Source organism: Tinamus guttatus, unplaced genomic scaffold, assembly GCF_059628265.1.
Source record: "Tinamus guttatus ecotype Peru unplaced genomic scaffold, ASM5962826v1 Tinamus_guttatus_pri_ptg000115l, whole genome shotgun sequence".
In the NCBI taxonomy this organism is placed as follows: domain Eukaryota; kingdom Metazoa; phylum Chordata; class Aves; order Tinamiformes; family Tinamidae; genus Tinamus; species Tinamus guttatus.
In genome coordinates, this window is record NW_028288649.1 from 6,518,191 (window position 1) to 6,541,793 (window position 23,603).

A 23,603-nucleotide genomic window follows, 5' to 3' on the forward strand; every position below is an offset into this window, starting at 1 on the left:
TCAAAATAGCATTAATTAAATATTATAGCCATAGAAAAACCAAAATGCTATTTAAAATATCAGATGGGCTTGTCCACTTGTTTGTATGACGTAGGCTCAAACTGGCAGTCAGTTCTCATGTATTTTGTGCTCAGTATGAACATTAAGAACTGCATATTGTTCAGCTCTCCCGTTTTCCCCCCACAGGGAAGAATCCGTGCCCCACAGGCCTCATGCTGCATTCCCGAAGGCAACCGAAGTCGGACCACCGATCCTTCGGGGAAGCCACGCAGATCCCCATTGCTGCAATTGCTGTTCAATAATATGATTGCTAAGCGGCTGCTTAAAATACTGATATGCTATTTTTTCGCATCTGTACATGTAACTCTCAATCCGACACACTGCACACTGAGCGTAGCTCTCTGTGTAAAAAATGTTTACTTGTAAACTTTTTTCCAGCACTCAATATTGCCCGTATGAGTGGGAAACAATTGCAAAATATCACAAGGCAAACACTCAAAATGTACACTGTGACAATATTGGAGTAAATCACTGCTCTCCATCTCTCCCTTCTCTGCCCATCTGCAGTCTTTGGTATGGAACAACTATATCATAAAAGCTCTTATTCACACATGCTTTTGATATTACACTATTTAATCACATACAGCTGTAGCTGATGAGACTGTTACAAAACACAATTTTAATGCAGCAGTGGAAGCAAGTTCTGGAGACACATCAACCATTTTTTCTCTACATAAAATTTCTCACATTAAAAGACTTTTCTTCAAGAAAAACAAAACAGAAAAAAAAATAAAAACAGCCCACTCTTTAAAAAAAAAAAAAAAAAGAAAAAGAAAAAAAGAAAGAAAAGAAAAGAAAAAAAAAAAATCTGCTTCTCTTCCTGGACACTCTGGAACAGGCTTGTTTGTAAGTGAACTCAAAGTCCCTGTCTGGAGTACAGCTAATGACAAATCCACTTCCCCCGTACAAAAATAAATAAATAATATTTGAAAAATCCCGTTGAAAATGACATGCAAAAAACCCCGCTACCCAGGCTACTTACAGCAAGACCTGGAATGAACTCAGGCAACCTACTTGCAACAACTTTTTTCTTATCTGATTTTTACTTCATGGAAATTAAAGAACCAGCTATATTTACCAAGACAGCAGCATTGAAGCCCACGTATATCATCACGCTGCCTCTGAAAGGCCGCAAAGTATTAAGAACCACACCAATTCTGAAGCATTGCGCCTTACTTTTAAACAGCTACATTGTATAAAATAGTGTAAATTTTAAGTACGAGCACGTGACATTTGCTATAGTAAGATCTACACAGCCTAATCTGGCAAATGCTAACAACTCCCGTCTTTTCTCGTGGAAGTAAAACATATGTTTGTAAAAAAAGGAAGAAAAAAAAATCTCCATAGCATACAATAATATATAAATGTTCTGAAGAGTAAAAAAAAATGAACTTTCCCACAGCTTTTTTTTTTTTTTTTTTTTTTTTTAATTTAAACAGACCTACACTGAGACAACACACGAGAGGAAAAATCAACCGAGAGATTCAACATCATTTTAATATACTATGGTGTCCCTTATAGCAACAAGAGTATTTTTATCCAGGCGCGTAAGGATAGATGGCAAACACTAATGGAAAGCAAACAAGCCCATATATTCCTGCATTTTTCCGAAGAACGCAATTTTTATCTTCCTTATTGTTTAAAACAACTGGCAGAATACTAGAGCTAGGTATTAATATCACTGTCAAAAAACACAACCAGGCTTAAATATTTTTAAATCGCGTTTAAACAAACGCATCCGTCTTTGCAAGGGCGCTCTGCGGCGTTTACAACGCGCGATGACGTTCCGGGCCAAACAAGGGCCCGGCGCCACCAACTCCGTTCCTGGCAACGCAATTCCACACGTGCCGGCGCTCGCCTTCGCTCTGGCACTATCCGGAGGGCTCCAGCTCGAGCCCGGAGCGCGGGCGGCCATCCAAGGTGCAGGCGGCCGCAGAGGCGGCCCGAAACCGGCGTGCGCTCGAGGAGCCGCTCCTCACACCCGACCTCGGCCTCACACCGGGCGCCACCACCACCACGACGCCGGCAAGGGGGGACCCGGCGGCAGCGCCGCCTTCAGGGAGGGATGGACAAAAGGGGCCCAAGGGGAGCGCGGGGCGGCCAGGAGTGAGGCGAGGAGGCAAGGAAAGGGATGCGCGTTCCGAAGGAGGCGGGAAGGGAGGCCACGCGCCACGTGGAGAGCGCCCGCTTCCTTCGTGCCTTGAGGAGGGGAAAAAAGGGGGAAAAAAAAAATAGATTTCAGCCAATATATTAAAAGCCCACTGTGCGCCTAACAAGTGACTTTCTGAATTTAAAAATGTTCCTCGGGTACTTCTGCTTTATTTTTCTTCAGCTGGGGCAAACCCCTGTCCCCTCCTGGCCTTGCTCATGAAGCCGCTCTTGCCGGCAGGCCCATTTTGGCACGCTCCTGGCATCGGCAGAGACGGGATTCCAGGCGCTAGGAAATCGCGCTCCCTCCTCCTGCAGGCGCTCGCTGCTCACCTGGAGCGCCAGCGGGATGAGGACGCTCTGCTGCCACCGGCTCCTGCCGGAGGCTGCTTCACCTTCTAACCGGGTAGCGGAGGCAGCGCCACGACGGGTAAGGCACCAAGCCCAAACAGCAATAAACGAGAACGAACACCCAGAGACTGCGCAGAAGCAAACGGCATGGAAATCGCTGCTAAACCTGCCTATTTTTACCCCAAATACAGGCCCAGTAACTGTAAAGCAGGCAACTCCTGTTTGCAGGTAACTGCGACATCTCCTTCTCTCTACCCAAACGAATCATTTTTTTTTTCCCTGAGACTCTTTGCCGAGAGAGGTTATCCCGGCTCTGGGTCTAATCAGGAGCTGCAGAGGACAAAGATAAAACATAGCGTCGATTAAATCAAAGGGACTCCTTCAAACATATTCAAATGGCTTAGGCTTTGGGGGTTCTGTTTTTTTTTTTTCTTTCTTTCTTTCTTTCGTATCATTACATGAAATTTAATGGTGCTCAGTTTTGTTTTCCACTGTGAAAAAGGGCAAGGAGAAAAGAATTCTCTTTGACAAGCAAAAAAAAAAAAAAACAAAACAAAACAACAACAACAACAAAACCTAAAGAAATAAATTCAGGCTTCTCTGCAAGATTTGGCATTATTGTCGTTCTATACGTGACAACTGACAACGCACTTCTGCAAACCTGTTGTTTTAATACTTACGCCATCAGCAAAGATACAACTAAGGAAGTCGCCTACTAGCCAAAAATAAAATACAAACTGTTAAAGGTTCGGTTCATGCGTAACTACTGAGAATCTATCTCCTTGAACTATTTGAAACAAGAACCTGAGACTATCCTCGATCTACTACAGTAACAGAAAAATGTTTGTTTTGAAACAGATTCACAGCACTCCCAAAACAACTGGACTCCGCATGCAGGATTTACCTAAACGCTACATCCAAAGGCATTTGTCAGACAGTGTCACAGCAAAAGGAGAAAAATTAAGCTATGTTTTCCCTCCAACTCAGTGCCTGTCCTTAAGGGATGTGCTAAGTACCTTGTAATTGTCTTTTTAAAAATGAGTTTTTGTTTTTTATTTTAAAAAAAGTTTTGGATGACATTGGTTTCGTCAAAACCTGCAATTAAAGTTTTAACTTCAATGGTGGCATCCGATAATTAAGGAGCACAAGTAAATTGAATAATCAGAGTGTGCGCTTCACGTTCCACAAAAGACCACGAAATATTTCAAAAACGCAAGTCAATCACACAAACATGTGGAATTCATTTTTCTATTTATAATTCTGCTGCCCGTATGGCTATTCATTTACACCATTTCCGCATAACAACGTGCTAGCTACATTAGAAGACACAAACACGGTTAAATGCTATGCAGCTTTTCCTCCCCCACGACAAGGAGGTGAGATACAATAAAATGGTACTTTTTAAAGAAGACTTCACAATAGAAAAAGGAACGCTTTGCCCAAATATGTTGGGGAACACAAATTTCAAAACTTTGCCTGTTTAACACACTTTCTTTCAGTGTTTCACAAGCTTTACACAAATGCCACAAGAAAGCCTAATTATTAACTCTTAATTTCAAATGAATGCACCCCCTTCAGAGAGTAGGACTAAACCTAAAAAGAGATTCTTTTGGCACAGCTAAATTCATCAACATTTAGTACAAAAGATAGTTTTGAGAAAATAAAAAAGTTGAAGTTCACAGTAGGGTCGGATCCATAGAGCGGTTTATTAGTATGTGCTGTTCTGATAGGCATGATAAAAGATCCAGCTCTCCACCACAACGTTATTTGATTACCTGAATATTAGCTTTAGACATACAATGGATCTAACTGCTCTAAAATGTCCCAGAAGCTGATGGCCAGCTTTAAGGTAACAAAATCCAGATGCTGCCTGTCTGCACTACTCTAAACTCCTAAGGAAGAGAAAAAAAATGTACGTGTGTGTGTATATATTTGCAAATACGTGTATATATATATATATATATGCATGTGTGTATTGTTTATTATTTAGGTTTTAGGCATGCACTTAACTGTGGAGAGAGGAAAAAAAAAAGGAAGAAAAATAAATACTACAAAAAATTTATCACTGGCTGGAAAATTTACCTGTACTTACAGCAATACGACATGTGTGCAAAGACAGACATACACGTGACTTTTCACAGGGTTGATAATTTTATACCAGTTATAAAAGTGGGCTTAATTTATTGTGGTGAAAAGCATCAGGTTAAAAAAAGCCACTGTATGGAAAAGCTATTATTACTATTTTAAGCTCAAATTCCTGGTTAATTTCTTCAAAAAGCGTATTTTATTTAAAGAAATCAGAAAGAAAAAGTAGAAAAGGGAAAAAAAATAGCAAAATACAAGCTACGTGAGTATAAGGGATGGAATGTCCAAGATTTCTCCTCTAATACTCGAGGCTATTGTTCCTTCAAAAAAACACCATCAATTGTTTCATGTCCTTGGCTTGCCAGGTTTTGAGGAATAGCATCAGTCTGCGCCCCCCAATCCCCCAAACAGTTAAAGCTATAGGCAATATTGCAGAGAGAGGCTAGTGATGGGCTGCTGCTGCTGCAACAATACACGCTAAATGCTCACAGAGGTAAAATGCAATTTGGATCGACCTTGGAAGGGAGAAAAAGGAAACGCGATAAAAATTGCTCCAAATTATAAAATTATAAAAGGCTGCGTCTTGCATGAATATTCTACGTGATACGGTGATAGAACCAGCCCAGTAGGCAAAGGAGAGGTAACCCTGCTGCGAATTACAAGGCTGTAATCACACTGAGTGGTTCTGGTGTCATTGCAACTCCAGCCAGCCTGATTCTCAGTTTTGACGATTAGTTAATTTACATAATGCAGCGGTCTGGCCATAAACATTACCGGGAATGTAATTTTATTAGCGAGGGAATGTAACTTATCCTCTCAGAGCTGCCACCAACGTGTCTCAAAGCCAAAGCGTGGACAAGTCGGCCTCCCCTATGGCACTTCACTGCACACACAGACACACACGTCAAATGTCCCGAGCCTTAAATTTGCCAAAGAAGCACAACACGTGCATGCGTGCGCCCCAGCGCGTGCATCTGTACGTGCGGGGGTCTCTGGCTCCTTTGTGTTGCCTTAAAGGATGGCAGGTTTTCGACTGAAACTGATAATCTGGGGCTGCAAGGGTCACACGACTTTTTTATATTTTCCCCCTCGCTGTCCTAGCTGGGTTTCCAAAGTTCGGTTTTAGGGATTTCTTTTGTTACTGTCCTTTGGCCACAAAGGAAATCTCCTCAGCGAGCAGATTATTGTACAGAGGCACAAGGAAAATAACGCTCAAATTAACTACCTCGTGTCCAGGTAGCATTGACTTTGCCCGGCCTCTTTAGGAGATGCAGGCCTGCCTCCCACACTGCTGACGTTTTAAAAATTACTAAGAAAGAAAGAAAAAGGGGGGGAAAAAAGGAAGGAAGAGAAAGAACCCCCATTTCGATATGCTCTCCAGAAGTAGCCACCCTCTGTTTGCAGCGCTCTTGCACGCAGTGGAGTGCGGCCGTATCATCCTCAATATTTAATGAAATATTAAAGGCAGGGCAACGCAGCGAGACAAACTCCCCAGCTTTGCAGCGGGCTCCGCTCCTCGCCCTCTCCAGCCCCTCGCTCTGGGCTGATTAAAAGTTTGCGCTTCCACGGACATCTTGTCTAAGGGCACGACGCGGTCGAGCCCGCGGCGCGCCGAGGGGATCCGTGCGCGCGGCGCCCAAGGAGCGCGCGCCCGAGCCCGGTGCTCTGCAACCTTCACCCCACGGCCGGAGGAGCCGCTACCTGCCGGCCGCGCCGGCGGCCCTCGCCGTGCCCATCTGCCTGCACGAGAGCGGGACCGGCCAAGGCCGGCGGCCCTCGGAAGCGTTAAAAAGATTAAAATGATACTAATGGCACTGAGGCGCAGCCAGCGAGCTTCCCGCCTCTCGCTCTCTCTCTCTCACACAGCAGCTTCCGACTACCAGCTCTGCGTGACACTGAATCCAAGGAAGCAAAGGGGAGGGAGCGTGAAAAACAGCAAAAAAATAAATAATAATAATAATAATAAAAACCCAAACCGCCCGACCCCGCGATGGATCCATCACCCGCGGGGCGCCCGCGCCGTACCTTGGTTTGCAGATAGTGGGGGTAGTAGTAGGTGTACTGGGGGTACATTGGCTGCTGGTCCAGGCGTTTGCCCATGTAGCTGGAATGCCGCTGGCTGGCGCGGGGAACTCGGTGACAGGGGGTAGTGCCCCAGGCCTTTCTTCCTCTCAAACCACTATTCCTGACAGCGCTGCTGACTGATGAGGCTTCCGAGACTTCCTCGCCTTCTACCGCTCACGAGTTCCAGCGCAGCGAGAACGGGAGGAAAAGAAAAAAAAAAAAAAATGCACGCGCGCACGCACGCATGCACATATATGTATCTGTGTGTGTGTTGTATAGACAGCGTGTGCGCGCGTCCGCAGCGGAGCCGGTCCGAGGAGCTGCCCGTGCCTGCGGCCGTGCCAGTCGCCGGGTCGGGAGGAGAAACGTCCTGCGCGAGGAACCAGGAAGACGGCGCAACTCCAGCGCTCTGCGGAGCCCCCGCTCGCCGCGTCCCTTTTCCCTGCGCGCCGCTCTCCCGAGCCCTCCCCTCTCGCTCCCCACCCACCCCCCTTAAAAAGGGAGAGAGGAAAAAAAGGGGAAAAAATAATAAAAAAATAAAAACGGGGGAAGAAAAAAAGAGGCGGAGGGGGCGAGGGAAGAGCCTTGCCCAGGCTAGCGGCCGCTGCCTCCCTCGCGGGCTGACATGGTGCTCGCCGCGGCTTTCATTCAAACGCGCTGCGCGCCGCTCCGCTCCGCGCGGCGCCGCCGGGGGAGGGCCCTGCCCGCGCCGCTCCCCCGGGGGCCGGGCCGCCCGCGCGCCGCCCCTGCCCGGCCCCAGCGCCGCGGCGCCCCTTTGTACAACAATAATAATAATAACGCGAAGGGAAACAGAGCGCGCGCGCGCAGGACACGCGCGGGTGAGGGGCGCGGCGCCCCCTTCCTCCCTCCCGGCCCTCCCCCCGCCGAAACGCTCCGCGCTGTCGCGATAGGGCGCCCCGCGGAGAGGCGCGAACGGAGCGCGCACTTTGTTAGAGCGCTTGAACGAGACTTGGGTTTCTGGAAAGTTGGAACAAAATGGAGGAAGAGGGTTAAAGAGGAAACTCGCCCAGCCTGGCTGCTCTCCGCTCCCACACAGGAATACTCCGGCGACGCGAAACTTGGAGCTTGGGCTCCTGTTCCCTCCTCCTCCTCCTCGCCTGGCCTGCGCCCTGGGCCTCGCACAGCCCGACACCCACCTGCACAGATCCCACACCTGCACCAAGGCCCCACACCTGCACCACGGCCCCACACCTGCATCCCCAGCGCCATTCCCACCGCACAGCCGCATTCCCAAGTATTTATCCAAAAGGCCTCAAAGGAAGGCAGCGTCATGCAAGCCCGGACCATAAATCAGCGGAAAGAAAGCACAGGGATGAAGCAAAATGTTTCCTCCTGTATACAAATCCCAGCATTTTCTTTTTTTTTTTCTTTCTCTCGCTAATCACTTATTCCTTTAGCACGTCATCAAATTCCTGGGCCTTTCTACGGTGGCTCTGGCTATTTATAAACTGGGGGGGGGGAAAATGTGGGGCAGCAGTTTCTTTTTGTTTTCGTTTCAATCGTCGCTAGTATTGCGGCAGGATTGTCAGCTGCTGTATTATCAACCAAATTGCTTCAGAAAAAAAAATATAAAAAGAATTTCTTTAAAGGGACACTTCTCAAGGCTGGTAGAGCTAAAATTAGCCTTGCCAGCTGTGTTTTGGTTTGTGGGCACGTGCTCGCACATGACAGGAACATGGAAATACCGCGCTTTCCTCTGGCAGTTCGCTCTCCTCGTAAGCAGAGGTATTTTCTTCTTATTATTATTATTATTACGGATTCCTATAACAGCCCCATAACGTGCCAGCGCGTGAGCAGAAGAGCTGCAGGAAGAGGGCAGGGCGGGAAGGGATGCGCGCGTACGGAATACTGCCCACGGGGGGACTCGGTGCCTTTCGCCACGAGGCATCAAGGAATTCCTGCCCGCTGAGCGCCCGCTCCGTACATCGGGAGCAGCGAGGGCCGCGCTTCCAGACGCAGCTGCCCCTATTTGGGCAGGAAAACTAGTGGGTTTTTTGCTCCCCAAGCGCAGTAGGAGCGCTGCTGCCTGGCTCTTGCCCCCACAAGGGGCAGTGCCCGGCCCATGGCAGCAGGCGCGGGACAGGCCCCGCTCCCCGCGCTGCCCCCAGCATTTTCTCTTCCTGCGGCTGCCGAAGCCGGTTAAGGTGCCTCAGTCCCCTGGAAGCCCAGACCAGAAGTGAGTAAGGAAGGAAGAAACGGGAGGAGGAGTCAGAAATTCCTGGCTGCCAGCCCTAGGCTCCGTTTATATTGCTTCCCAGATTTAAACTACGCTGCCTCTCATGGCAGCGCGTGATACTCCAGCCATACTCTTGCTTACGCTCTGCTTTTTTTTTTTTTTCTTTTCTCCCTTTTTCCCCCAGCAGGTAAAAGAGACTGTTCCCGGGTTCATATCTGCAGAAGTGAGCGGTGATTACTTGACGGCACGCTGTACTTTGAGCCTGACAACTTTCAGATTGTTCTTTCAACTGCCAGAATTAAGTTGTTGCACTTCTCTCCCCACCTTCTCGCTTTTCCCTCAGGATATTAGCAGAGTTTTTCTTCCTAAGCAGTTTGCTTGTGGAAGGGGATGTTACCAGGCTGGGAGGAAGAAAGCGCCTCAGTGTACAGGGGGAAATAAAAGAGAAATACTCAGTAAGGAGGGAAAAGAGCATTCTGACAAAAGATCTATGCGAGCACACAAGGTTTGCTAGAGCTGTTATGTGAAGACCAGAAAGGGCTCTAGACTTCCCTTCTCACCTGTAATCCGGAAGAGATGCCGAGCGCTCAGAGCGAAGAGCAGGGGTAGCTCCGCAGCGCGCGGAGCAGCCTGCAGAGATGGAGGGCGCGAGCTGAGGGAGCGAAATGAGGAATTCGGGACAGAGGAGTGGGGACTGGGGGGCAAGGAGGGAGGCAACAGAGCACAGCAGAATGCCAACGAGCAGCCACCAAAGCAGATTTAGAGAGCACACTGCCTCTGAACAAGTGCTAGCGCTGGAAAATGGAAGATTTCCATTTGCAAAATACAGACATCAAAAAGATCATCTGTGACTTGGGAGCACACTGTTTAAAGAGAATCCCCTCCATTTTCTGGCCTGTGCATTTGAATAACCGAATCCACTTGCAAACTGAAGCAGCAGTTTGCCTACCGAGTGTTGAGCACGAGCGTTCCTCAAAGAGCAGAGCAGCTGCTCGGCGCGGTGAGCTCACTGCCCGCCTCTCCTGCCTCCTGCCGCACACCCGGGACCGAGCCAGGACGGCCGGGTCCCCGCACGCGTGGGACGGACCTGCTGCAAGGGGCGTCCCCCTGCGCACGGGGCCCTTCCCAGGCACGCGGAGCAGCTCCGGCATCTTCAGCGGCAGGTTTGGAAGCGGAATGAACCAAGCGGCAGCAAATGGGCTCTACAGCAGAGCCACACACCTTCTTAAGAGGCGCCGAAGGACGCTAACTCAGAAGCTACTGAGGCCATGGATAGGAAACCTGGACTCAACTGTCGGGGGAAAGAAAAGAAGAAAGCTGCTCCTGGCAGCGAGGTGCAGAAATTGCATATGCTTGGCTGTGTTTTTATATTTCATAAAATATAGATTTCTTCATTCACAAAAAAAGGTGATGAAAAGAGAAAAGCAGATACCTAGTAGAAGAACGTCACTCAGGGGATCACATTTGCTTAAATACAATTCTACACATTTTCTTTTTTTAATATGAAGCCTTGTATATCCACACTACAGCTTTTTAGCTTTTTTATCATGAAAACTTTCTTGATTCCTACATACCTGAATCAGGGAATAATTCAAAGATATTCTAGCTCCCTGCTCCTGAAAAGCATTAATACATATTTTAGAATAAGTAACCTTTGTCGAAATTACGTCAAAAATGTCCAAGTGTGAACTACAGAAAATTCTCTCATTTAGGGGAGAAATAAGAGCTGCAATAAAGCCATATAAAAGGTTAAAGAAAAAAAAACAAATCTTGGGCTTACATTTTCAACATTGTCTCTCTGCTTTTATTCTCCCTATTTACTCATTAAAGCTATTTTCAAAGGAGACCATAGTGATGCTTGACAGCTTGTTTACAATGGGTTACAAGAAGAATACTGATTTTATTTCTAGATCTGTCAGCTCACACAGTCCAGAGACCTTAAAACTATATTGATGAACACAAAACCTTGCTATTTAATAGTCCATTTATCAAGCTAATTTACCTAAGAAGAGCTAACTGAATTTCTAACGAGCGATATATCCAGATGCAACTTATCAGTAAGTATTGTGATAGACAAGCCGGGTAGGAAATAACAAAAACAGAAAAGACACAGAGGAACAAAACACTCAGCTCAATAACAATGACAGATCAAGCATCTGGGATCTACATGACCTCAGATGGGGACACCCCCATTCTCAGATCTTCTCCCTCGCTGCACACGGTGCTGGATCTCAGCTCCACCTTTCACTCCAGGAAGAGGGAGCTCGAGATGTGGGTAGATGAGTTCGTCCAGGTCAATTTGATCTTTTTCCCCAAAAACAGCAATTGCTGTGGCTGTGGGAGGAGGAATCTCCTGCAGGACTACTAAAATGTCAGATCTGGAGATGGCCTGGAAACCCATCTGACCTGACAGCTCACCCTCTGGCTGATGGAGTAAAGCCAGCACAGCCTCCTGCAAGGGTTAGGTACAGCTCTGGCCTCTCCTCTCTCCGTCCTGCAGGCGTAAATTTTATATTTAAAATAAATTTATTATTTTTATGTAAATGTTGTCCACGGGACGGGGGAATGCTAGATAGCAAGCTGAAGGAAATGACCGAAGGAGCCAAAAGGCCACCACCATTGCGGGTGGTTTTACCCCGCCAACACACACATCCTCCTCTCCAGCCTTGGTGAGGAGTTGGTCGGGTTGGCTCTCAGCTCCTCTCCAGCATCACCACGAAGCCTGGGATTCGGCAGAGCTGTGGCCGGGCACAGCACATCTCCTGAAGGGGCTGAGGTGTGAGGCTTGGGCCGAGAGCAGGGGCTTGGCAGCCGGGCTCGGAGCCGCGGCCGCGCGCCCGGCACCAACGCGGCTCAGTCCCTGCGCTGCAGCCGCAGCCGCGTCCCGCTGCATCGTGGCAGCGTGGACACTTTGGGGATACAGACCCTGCCTACTAGGATACACACTAAAGCAGCTCTTTTTACAAAGAAATCAAACCTATGTCACCTGGGATTAATTTCTTGATTACCTAAAACATCGCTTACTGTTTGTTTATTGTTAGTAATACCGAACTATCACTAGTTGCATTATTTCTTACCTTATTATCTTCTATCTTATATTACTATGGCTCAGATGTTTCCACTGGTCTACTCTTACAGAAAAGTGCCAGTGCTAAATGGGATCTGATGTGCATGAACTAATGAAACTAGCAACCAGATGTGTAGGCTGCCCAAAGTTATGTTTCAGGATCTTCTTTCTGTAGATGCTAATAGACACAAGCAGAGTAAATAGTATAGCTGTTATCTTTGGCCTCCAATCTTTTCCTGAAGCATCTCAGAGTGCTTTCCAAATGTTAATTCATTCTGTGATATGGGAGAGAATTAAGCAACACAACCTATTAGCGGTGATGTCCAAGTTGTCACAGGAGAATGATGGATCCCTCACATCCTAAAGGCCAAAGCAAATACAAGTAGCAGGGTAAGGGGGCTAACGGCCTCACAGCTCCTTTGGGTTTGAGTGGAGACGCACGACAAAAGCAAGCAGTCTAACAGCCGAGAAGAGCCACGTGAGGAAGCTGAAGAGCCATATTGTACAGCAGGGTGTCACTGCTGTTGCCTTAAATAGGATCATACATCAATAATTTAGGACTTTCAGCAAACACTGATATTTTGCACAGGTTAGAAGAGATGCCTTCCAAAAGTTTCATTTCCTACAGCAGCTCCAAGCCACAGGTTAGTAAATATTACATTTGTTCATGTGACCAATTTTTTAGGATAAAACTGCAAACAAAACCTGAACAGCGACAAGACTAACCAAGGCCACCTTGCTGTTGTAGCCATACTACAACTTAATCCTACTAGTATTATCTGTGGCACAGTTTCAAAGGGAGAAAATGCTCTAGGTGCCACTTTTCTGCCCCCGAAGTCCTGCTAAGGAGAAGTCCCCACTACTCCACTTGCTTAAAAATCAGATTGTAATCAGGAAACATGAGGATTTTTTTTTTCTTAAGGAAGTTTATTTCTGAAGGTAATGGGGAGACATAAATATGCCGCCTGTTTACTGAGGCTCATAAACACATAAGAACACAGGCAATTAATTGTCACTGAGAGAGTTCCAGCGAACACAGAAAATCCTTGCTTTTTTAGGGCACGTTTAACTAAATGCTCACCCATCATGTACTGAATTACTTAGTGCGATATTAATTTTGTGCTCCAACTGAGGGTAATCACAGAACAAACCGGCATTATTCAAGTTGCTCTATGAAATTGCAGAGAGGGGACGCGCAGGAACAAAGGCCAGCGGGAGCCAAGCCTCTCGACTTGAAAGGAATTATCTTTTCCTCTAATTGAAGCGAGGGCCGTTTTGTTTTGCTTTTCCTTTCCTTCCTCTTGCTAGATTTCCAGCAACGCTGCTGGTCGGGAGAGCGTCTTTGCGCAGGGCAGTGTCGCAGTGCAGGCACAAGGACTCATCTGCATGGGAGGGTTTAGGGACATGGTGGTACCAGCATCCGCTACAGCTGTGGTAACACCAGTGGGTTTCCTCCATCTGCAGCGATTACATTGGAAAATCAGGCTATTTGCCTAAGCACAGAAAAACTAGAAGCCAGGGTTGTGTTTTCCTGTGGTGCTGCCGGTCCCTGACCTACCCTGTGACCTTGGAGACACCACGTCTGTGTCCTCCTGCCTTTCTCATCGGCTCACCCGCCCGCACAGGGAGGGCTTTGTGGCAAAAACCACCGTGGGGTTGTACATCACCACAAGGGAGACTCAGTTTTGGTCCTAAGGAAAAAACAAACATATCATCGGAAATCTGTAATACTGTATGTAAACAGCTTGTTCCTATACCATTCAGACAGCTACTCTCGGATAACTCGCACAGACTCTGGCATTTTTCGCATGGGAAAAATGTTAACAATAGGCAAGAACAGAGGGTCATTTCAGGCTAAATTCCATTACTATCCAATATAATACTTTGAGCTTTCTCCATACTGATCCCTCCCCAGCACGCCAAGATACATTTCTCCTTGTCTCTTTAATATCTGGCAGCCTTATTTACCCACTAAATAATTCTCCATTTAATGCTGCCCAGAAATAAGGCCTGGAGAAGCCCTTGCTAATAATTTCCTTTTCATCTGCTAATGACACCCGTTATAAAATGCAGTATAGTTATGGCAATACCCTTGCAACTGAGCCCAAAATTTCATTCAGAAATGTTTGATTATTTTTTTGTACTGAATTGTACCATTGCGATTTTTGTTCTTGATGAAATCCTCAAATAACACTTTTTTTTTTCTTGCAATACAGTTCAATTTTTGATTTTAGTCTTTTCATACAAATCCTGCCTCGATCCAGCAGTGGTTTCCCCTCTTCTTCCCATCACTGAAAGTCTATCAAGTCTAATTTTGTTTTCAAAAATATCTTAAGCAAAAATTCTGTTTTTCTATGCATACAGTAGAAAACATTGTTTAGGAATTAGACAGGAAAATGCTACTTTTCAAAACTGTTCTCCAGGGAAATGTATTTATCTGTTGCTTATTTTAAACTGAAGAGCATGAAACTCTAATCTTTAGACACACCAAAATGCTATTCTTCTCCTTCTCACCTGACCACACTCAGAAATTGAAGTGAAAAGCACAGAAAAGTACTCCTGAGAACCTCGAGTGCCTTGTGTCCAACATGTAACGCTTTCCCATGACATTACAAGGAAAACTATAAACGTCTATTAAATATGGAAGTAGAAGATTATGCGTAACATTTTCAAACAGAAGGGGAATGTCTAGCTCTCAAATTACATTTTACTGAGAGACTGAGAAAATGTGCAGCAAATGGAGATGTCCTGTACTGAGAGGTGGGTGAAAAGTTCTTCTCGCAGATAAGCTGGAGACTTGAACCAATTCTCCATTTTTCAAATCAGTTCACTCTTCTGTAGGAATAAGGGCATTTTTTTTGTAATAGACAGCTTCCATTTACCACAGAACCAATGCAACCTGCCGTGCAAAATCAAACTTTATGTCACGCCAGATTACTGTCCATCATAACCAAAGAAAATGTATTGAACTGAATATATTTGGTTTAGGAAATCTGTATTTTGTCAGCTGCAGTATAGCTCATTGTCCATTAAAGAGTACCAAGCCCATTCTAAACAGAGCAGACTGTATAAATGTTTAACCTTCCAATCAACTTACTTGTCAACTTTCCAGAACAAAAGTAAGGATGATACCTGACATCTAACAAAAACATAGACTGTGACTTTCCTGTACCAGAAATATTTGCTGGGAAGATTATTTATTTCCTGCAAAGAGGCAAATGCTAATTATAGCTCAAATCTTCCCCTTTTTTTCCCCACCATTAATTTCTTTTCTTCCCTCTCTAATGCATCTTTTCTTCATCCTGCTTCATCAAATATCTTTTGCCTTCAAAAATTTCATCAAATCTCAGAACCCTCATTCTCCTTCATGTAAAAGCTATCTGTTTGGAGAATGATTTGCCTGCCTTCTTTTATACATTCCAGACGGAGTTTTTAATAAAGCCCAGGGACTCAAGGCTACTGTATTTTTATTAGAAGATGGTAGAAACTTTATAATGATTTCTATTCACATTCAGCAAATGTTCCTCCCTATTGTTCTACCCTATTCACCTCTCCCAACATCCTATTCCCAGATCATTTTTCATCTGTAATTTCGTCTGTAAGCCTTCATCTGTTTTGTCTCCTCTTCTTTCCTGCGCCCACCTAGCCCCTGCATTGCCAGCACAAGTGCTTTCTTTTTTCCCTTTTCTTTCCTCCTTCCCTCTCCCTCTTGTGTTGTAACCAGTCCTCAGTCACAGACACCTTTGGTTCCACAGATGTTTTCCTATCTGGAACCTGTTAGAATGGAAGACCTGAGGGTCTTGGGTTCCCCCCATGGGGAAGAAGGATACCACCAAGCTATTCCTCACAATTCACATGGCATAAACATTAAACTTTCTTGTCAGCTGAGATGCCTCAGCAGGGGCAGGAACAGAGCCACTCAAAACCTAGCAGATAGTGGGGATACCACATTCATTACACAGGAGAAGAGTTGGGTCTGATAAGCCAAGGAGCTAATCAATCTCTCTTCTTCATGAGTTGCTTTCAACAAATGGTTTTAAATAAGCTTCTGTTAGGTGAAAAGATACAGGTAAAGATCTTCCCTCCCCCTAACCATTGCACATTGGAGAGTCCTGAAGTTCCCACACTTGTCTTTTCAGGATCCTGAGCCAGCTAACTAGATCGGCTTAAAACAGCCTTTGCTGAAGATTTTCAGCTCACATATAATCATATAAGAACAACAAGGAGAAAACACTAGGAGTGAGTAGAAGTGAAATATTAATCTTTTGATACAGTTTTATAGCTGAAATACTGACACCAGTCCTGTTCATTGGTAATTTGTGATATTGGCCATACGGTATCTTCCCCCCTGCCCCCCCCCCCCCCCAAAAAAAAAGAATAAAAAAGTAGTAGACATTTCTGCACTGAGCAAAGGGAAAAGGCTTCATTTTATTTCATTTCCAAGCTGTATTTTAGCAATAGGTATTTCTCTCTGCTAGTCACTTATTTGAATATTTTATCACAAGGGCCAGTAGCAGCCTATCCCTATGGTTGTTCATCATCTCCCATTTAATCAGAGCTCCATTTCAGTTAACTACTAGTTGTTCAGACCGCTACCACTTCAGCTGAGTTTTTCCATCCTACAGATCACACCCTAACTTTGAATTCACATCGAGAAATTTCAGTCAAACTGTTGGTCCTCTTCTTGTTTCTCGAGAAGGATGCAAGTCTTTTTTCTGCGTCAGAATAAAGTGGTGCCAAATGGAGGCAAAGAATGTCCAAGCTCTTCCAGCTTCCTCTCCTTGCATAGTGGCTGGAAAGAGACCAAGGGAAGACAAGATTTCTTACTACATGCTTTGGAAGAGGGACCTGAAATAGGGCCAACGGGTGAGTCTTTCCATTAGGGATGTGTCTTTTGCCTTTCTTACGAAGGCTTTCTGAATCTGGCTGCATGAAAAACACTTCAAATAGCAGAGACCTTGCATGCTCAGCAAATACCTACTTGGAGTTCCTGTAGCCACTTCCCTCATAGCTCCCGTAGACCTCTACACACAGCACTGTACCCCACTCCTGAGCTTTCCCAAATGGAAATGCAGGATGGAGAAGCCTCCAGGCAGACCACTGGTTCCCACCTCACGCTTAGCTGTGGGGTTGAGGGCAGAGCCCCGGAAAGGGAGGCTGCACAAAGCAGGGCTGGTCTGACCACAGCAGCGCAGCCCGAGATCACCAGTAGGAGGGGAGAGACTGGCACCTGCCTGTGGTAGCACTGGGGGGCACTGCATTAATTTTGCAATTATGATATTACCATGGTGCTGGGATATGCCCCACTGCAAAGAAGAGCTGCGGAAGAGGGAGACCAAGAGGAGACTCAAAAGTAAGGCCAGCGTGTGTGCTATAGAGACACACGGATGCGTGCTCCTGGGAGGAAGGTCATGGCGAGTGACAGCGGCAGTCTGGAGTAGGGATGGATCAGACTGGGAGCTGGGAATACCTATGCAAAAAGGGAGGCGAGATTAAGAATGAGAATCCAGAAGAGCAAGATTAAGAATGAAGGAGCAGCTGTGATGGCAACTTGCTAGGTAGGAAGAGCAGAGTTTGTTTGAGGACCTAGACAGGGCAACAGAGGAGCTGAAATGGCGTATGTCTGGGTACAAACATCCTGGCAGTAAAGCCACAGCTCCTGACATTGGCCACTCCTCTGTTGTCACCAAAAATCACCTACGCCCAGCTGCAAAGCTCTCCATCCCCTCCTAGCACCCCAGACAACTAAAATCTAATGTGCCAGACTCACCATGTCTCTGTGATAAATAGAAAGATTTCAACCTTGCTGACAATCCATTTGTCAATATGCCATGGCATGGCATTTTCAGGTTCCTTTTTAAAAAAGCTCAAACCTTTTCCATGCAAATTAAATCAAAAGAACAAGTGGGAAAATTCCAGGTGATCTCACATTTAAGGTTAACGAGTAATAAGATAATTATAATGAATAATAAAAATATAAATGAATGTTCACAGTGAAGTCCATTACAACCACGTAGACAACCATTACTCTGTAATTTTATACCTTTGGAACACTTGACGTTTCAACCCTAATGCTTTTTTAACATTTTTTTTTTTTTTTTGGTCTGTGTAGTGATATATACCCATCTCCAGGCACCAGCCACAGTCTTCATGTTTCCTTGACGTCTTTCAGACAACTTTTAGCAGCCAGTGTGAGAAGAGGCGAGCGATAACCTCCCTGAGCCAGGGGCCAGAGGTGGAGAGCGAGGTGTTTGGTTGTCTCCTCTCTTTGCATTCCTAATTCCTATCAACAAGCTCTCGGGCTCGGCCGGTCGGATGTCCAGCCCGCTGTGCCCATGGCCATTACTCCCGATTCTGCCATTTGCTTCTTCCCCTGCTTGAACCACAGAACCCCAGCTAATGAGCCTTCAGGACACAATTAAATATTTATTGGTTCAGTTAGGGCTGCGGCCAGGAGCGTGGCATCAACCATTTGCTTGATGGCTTTTCATCTGACAGTGTGCCCATTGCTTTAGTAGCACATGTTGTCCTCCACTGGACCCCTGCTTAGACATGATACTAGATGCATTTTCCTAACAGGAAAAAGGCACTGCACGCTTACAGACTACCATATTCCAAATGCACTGCTAGGAAAAGCCAATATAAATAAGGGCTGTGTTCATAGTTCTTTAAGCGTTACATATTTTAGCTGCAAATGCCAGTTCTCTGCAAGTTCTTAGCCGTTGCTCCCAAAGCATTATATTTATAAATGCCGTGTAGGACTGTCCCAACTCCTTGTCACTCTAGCAACTCTGGGTCACCTTAAAGCTGCTGCAAGTCCCTAAACATCTGCATCACTCAGACTGGAATCTTAATGTGTTCTGTGCAGCAACCTTCACTACGCTACCTGCATGCTTATATGCAGGTGGCTCTCCTGGCAGCTGAGATTTCTGTTTGCAATTAAAGAAAACTCTATTTGCAGTAAAGAGAAGACACTTTGGGGGACCAGCTCAGTGACTCAACTACCTGTGCAGCACATTCTCGCTTCCACCTGCATGACCCTGAAGCAGTCACTGCAGTCTGAGTAGAAAAGGGGAGTTAACACTAAATAATATTAGATAAGAGCCAATCTGCACTCAGCGCTCTTCAAACAGCATGAGAAACATGCCCTAGGTGTAAAGTGAGAGATCAAGTAGGAGGAAACAGCGGTGAAGAATGATAGGGCAAATGAAAGACCCTCTCTGCATGCCCCTCTGAACTAGGCTTTTCTATTAAGTTCCTGGCTGTAAGAGAAAGGTGATGGACATCCCACACTCTGACTGTCACAGCCCATCATTTACCTGTTCTTTGGGATTACAAAGAACAGTATACAGGCCTCACAGTGTTTACATCTGTAAATTTATGCAATAATTTAGTTGCCTCCTTGCATGAAGGAGGCAACACAATGACACCTAATTCAAGAGTTAGACTCGTAACCGCACTAACCAGCAAGGGGAGAAGAAATCAGGTGCTCACGGGTACTTAGTTGTAGAGCTCCTGTGAAGATCAGCGAAAACACAGAGTCTAAATGCCAACACGGGGCTTTGAAAGCTCTGTCTCCGAGGTGAAACGATGGGCAGCTTTATACATTCATACACAGACACCCACAGGCCCTCAGCCCACGATCCCCGCAGGCCGGCAGGTGCCAGCGTGCCAGGGCACACTCTGCTCCCGCGGGGCCACCTGCGAGCAGGTTGAGCCGGTTCAGCACAACGGGCTCTTGGGCACCGCAGACCTTCCTTGCAGCGGCTGCTACAGGCCGCTTCCAGCAGCAGATCAAGCAAGGCGCCCACCCTGCCACCCGCCCCCTTGGAGCCACAGCGGGGCCCTTGGCTCAGCTCCACGGATGGCTCCTGTCCATGGGCACCACACGGGCCCCGGCCCTGACCTTGGCCTCCTCGCTGGCGCTGGCAGCTGCCGTGGGCCCACCAGCAGGAACAGCTCGGCTAAGCGTCACATCAAGCCTGAGACCTCTGAACAATGATGCTAGAATCTCTGTAACCCTCACGGAGCTTCTAAATTTCCATCTTGTGCACTTCATGCAACACGGAAGAACGTATATCAAAAGAAAAGCTGCAAGCGAAACAGCTAAAACATGAAATACCACAATTAGGACTGTTCATTCCACCTTAACTCTCCTCTTGAGCTCCCTAAAACCTGCAGATTTGCATGTTATTCTAATTTTTGGTCCTCTTGTCTTGTTCTCAAGTGTTCATTGGTCATTCCTCACTGAATGCCAAAATATTTCACATTATATTTCCTCATCACCTTTTAATATTACCCTATATTTACTGTACAGCATCCAGACTCTGTTCGGAAGACAGAATTAATGTTTGCATAGGCTTTTGAGCGGGTGTTTTTCACTACAGTGGTAGCATGCTTTAAAATATATGTAATTTCATCTTCTTAACACTTGACAGAAGAAATATGTTCATCTCTAGTTGAGAAGTAGGCAACTGAGGCACATAAAAAAAGAAGGAGGGATAGGGCTGAGCACTGTGGCCATGGGAGCTGCAGCAATGTTAATGTCAGCATCTCCCCATGCCCAGCAGCCCAGCCGTCCCCTTGGCGCAGCCCTGGAGCAGGAACCAACACTAACTGCCCCCGGCTTGCATGAAAACGTGGAGCTTCAGGCCCAGGCATGGTTCCTCTACGATGGCAAAACCTCCGCTCCTTCCCCTTCTCTGCGCTGCGAACGGAGCCAGCGATAGCAACGGGAGACTTCCCCATTGGGTCCTCACCCCTGAGGTTCACGGACACATCGACAGGAATCTCAGCCTTGTTGCTCAGCAAACCTAATGCTGCTCATACAGCAACTGAAAAGGAAGATTTACAGTGGGAAAAGATGGAAATCCTTAAGAATAACCAGTTTAATCAACCCCCTTTTACATATAAAATTAATGATATAGAATTGTAAAATTATCAGAGAATGAAGCAATAATTTTACAAAATAGAGAGCTAAAATAGACTCCAAAGGATTAACATCTACAGTAGATTATCTTCTCCATACTAAATTGTGTAACGGATTTCTCTGTTTTGGGTAATTTTGCTATAGCAGAAGCATAAGCTGTTCTTTTTAAGGAGATCTCTAATATGTGGCTTTACATATGTCTTTTCTTTTGCTGTTTGCTACAGCTACAGCAAAAAATCTTGCAAAAGTAACAATTTTGACTAATGAAACAGGCACATGTTGTTGGTAAGATACTGTAATAATTTAGGGAGGAACATATGATTCACACATGATCTTGTTTGGGAAGATAGAGCAGAATTCTTTCCTTGAAGATTTCTGGTTGCTAATGGAGTACAATGGGGCTCGACCAGGCAAAAATAGCATTGTGGTTAAGATACTGGAGTAAACTTGGAAGATCTTTTTCTGGTTTTTGGCTCTGCTGCAAACATCCTGTGTGTCCTTGGATAAACGCCTCTTGTGAGGCTAATTTCATTTATGTGCTCATGTACATAGTAATGAGCCTCATAAACAGCCTATAAATATAATCACTTGATATAATTTTTAAGGTACAGTCTCATATTCTGTGAGGGATTTCATGTTCTCTTGGGAAATAGGGACGTGCATGCTAAACTGAAGGCATGAGATGGATTTGGATCTGTCTCAATCCCTGTGGCATCTGTATGCACATTTCCAGTTGGCACGTGCAGACCATCATGCTAAAGAATAGTCTGTGTTATTTGCACTATTTGCCACTTTATTTCTCAGACTGGGATTGTTCCCAGTGATGGGAAGTCAGGCTGCAGGAAGCAGGGAGAAGCACACATACCGATGATGATTCAGGATTAGCACATGCAAGAGCTGCAATATCTACCGCCCATGTCTACTATGTATGTCTAACACAGATTTTGCAAAAATATGTCTAACCACTTTCCAAGTTAATTCTGATTACCTGCTCCTGACAGTCCCTGAAATGTTTTCTTACCTGGGAGAAGTCATTATAGAAACTTAAATGCCTTTGTTTAAACAATATATCCAGTTAAAAGATACACACATGCAGTCATTTCTGAACAGATTATTTACAAGTGAAACCATGCCTGTGTTTGAAAACTTACCCCATCAGGAATATGTTTGCCATAAAGCAATATTTCATAATACAAGAGGGTAACTGAAGATACTCTTGATGATGAGCTAGGAGCCAGCATTATGTCTCCTATTGACAGTAACTTAAATCTATGAAGGCTCTTCATTACTCATTTGCAAAGTAACTATTGTTTCCCTTAAATCTCCGCAGCTTTCCTTGCATCATGTTACTGCTTTCAAGTAACTAGAAATGCCAATGACTTAGTGAATCAGACAACTCCTAAACAGTCCAAGATTGCTGGAACACCAACAAAATATCAACTCCTGGCAGAAGAGGGAGGGAGGAGGTAAAAGGACAAATTTAAGGACGTAAGGACATAATGGACAAATTTAAGGACCTAATGTCCTTAAGGACATTTAAGGCCATGTTTAGAGTAAGTGCCACACAGCTAGAAAACCTGTAATTACCATGACCATTTCTAGAAGAGATAATGATTAAAATATGATCATTTATTCAAAAAAAAAAAAGGAAAAGAAAAAGAAAAAGAAAAAGAAAAAGAAGATGGACGTAACTACTGCTTCCGTTTTCTTTCTGCCTAGCAGCCCTTATGCAGCACAGTTGCTTGAGTGGATGCAGATCCACTGAAGGGCAAACGCAGGCTCGGGAGCTGCCCCTGCCCCTTGGTCTCCCTGGGAATTGGCGACCCGGAGCCGACTCCGCAGCCGGCGCTTTCGGCACGGGAGAGGAGAGCGGAGAGGCAGGACCTGTGCCCCTTTCCCCGCTCCGCAGGCAGGGGCAAAGCTCTGCGCTATCTGCCTCCGCGCCGGGGCGTCTCCGCTACGATACGGCCTGTGGCAAAGCAAGAACCCTGACGCTCCGGAGAACTTGTTGATTTTGGCAAGTTAGTTATGTCAGGGGAGCTGAAGTGGAGAAAGTGAGGATGTAACAGTGTGGCAATGCAGCATTATAACGTTATGAGTAACATTCATAATGCCATCGGATGCCTTCCAAAGTAGACTACTGCTATAGCAAAAAAAAAAAAAAAAAAAAAAAAAAAAAAAAAGGAAAGAAAGAAAGAAAAAAGAAAAAAAATATTGGCTCATATTTTATTAAAGCTCAGGAAGCAGTGACAGCTTAACAGTAAACTGTATGTAACAATTACTCAATAACAGGTTTTACAGCAAGCTTGGATAGTTTCTTGCCTGTATCCTTTTGGCATTCACTTTTTTTGTTTGTTTGTTTTTAAACACTAATGACAAGGGCACAGCTCATGCTTGCTGCAATACCTCTAACTACACATACAAGCTACGATCAGGATCACATTTACCACTGCCTCACACAACCACTATGTTGGTATTTTCTGTTTCTCGGGGAAATACATTTAACAACAACACACACGGTAAATTCAAAATGAGCCTTAAATAATCTTGTTCAGGGCAACAGAGAATAATGACTGTCTTCAATGAGGGGCATAATTACAACAAGCTGTCAAAGGAAACTTTGAGAAGGTTTGGGGGCAGGGGGAATTAAAAGCTATTTACTTCTATCAAAGCAGAATGAATAAGGGTAATGAGTAATAACC

The 23,603-nt window shown here is 45.5% G+C and overlaps 1 protein-coding gene across 5 annotated transcripts in view; it reads right to left on the bottom strand.

Moving 5' to 3' along the window:
- RBMS3 (RNA binding motif single stranded interacting protein 3) overlaps window positions 1–23,603 on the bottom strand; it is a 651,451-nt gene that overhangs the window by 406,207 nt on the left and 221,641 nt on the right. The window contains exon 1 of one of the 5 annotated variants that reach the window (XM_088521154.1): window positions 6,670–6,927. The exons of the other annotated variants lie outside the window; for them this stretch is intronic. Coding sequence (XP_088377280.1) covers window positions 6,670–6,744 — 75 coding nt within the window. The 5' untranslated portion in view covers window positions 6,745–6,927. Of the gene's footprint in view, window positions 1–6,669; window positions 6,928–23,603 lie in introns of those variants that run through there. 5 annotated transcript variants of the gene reach the window in all.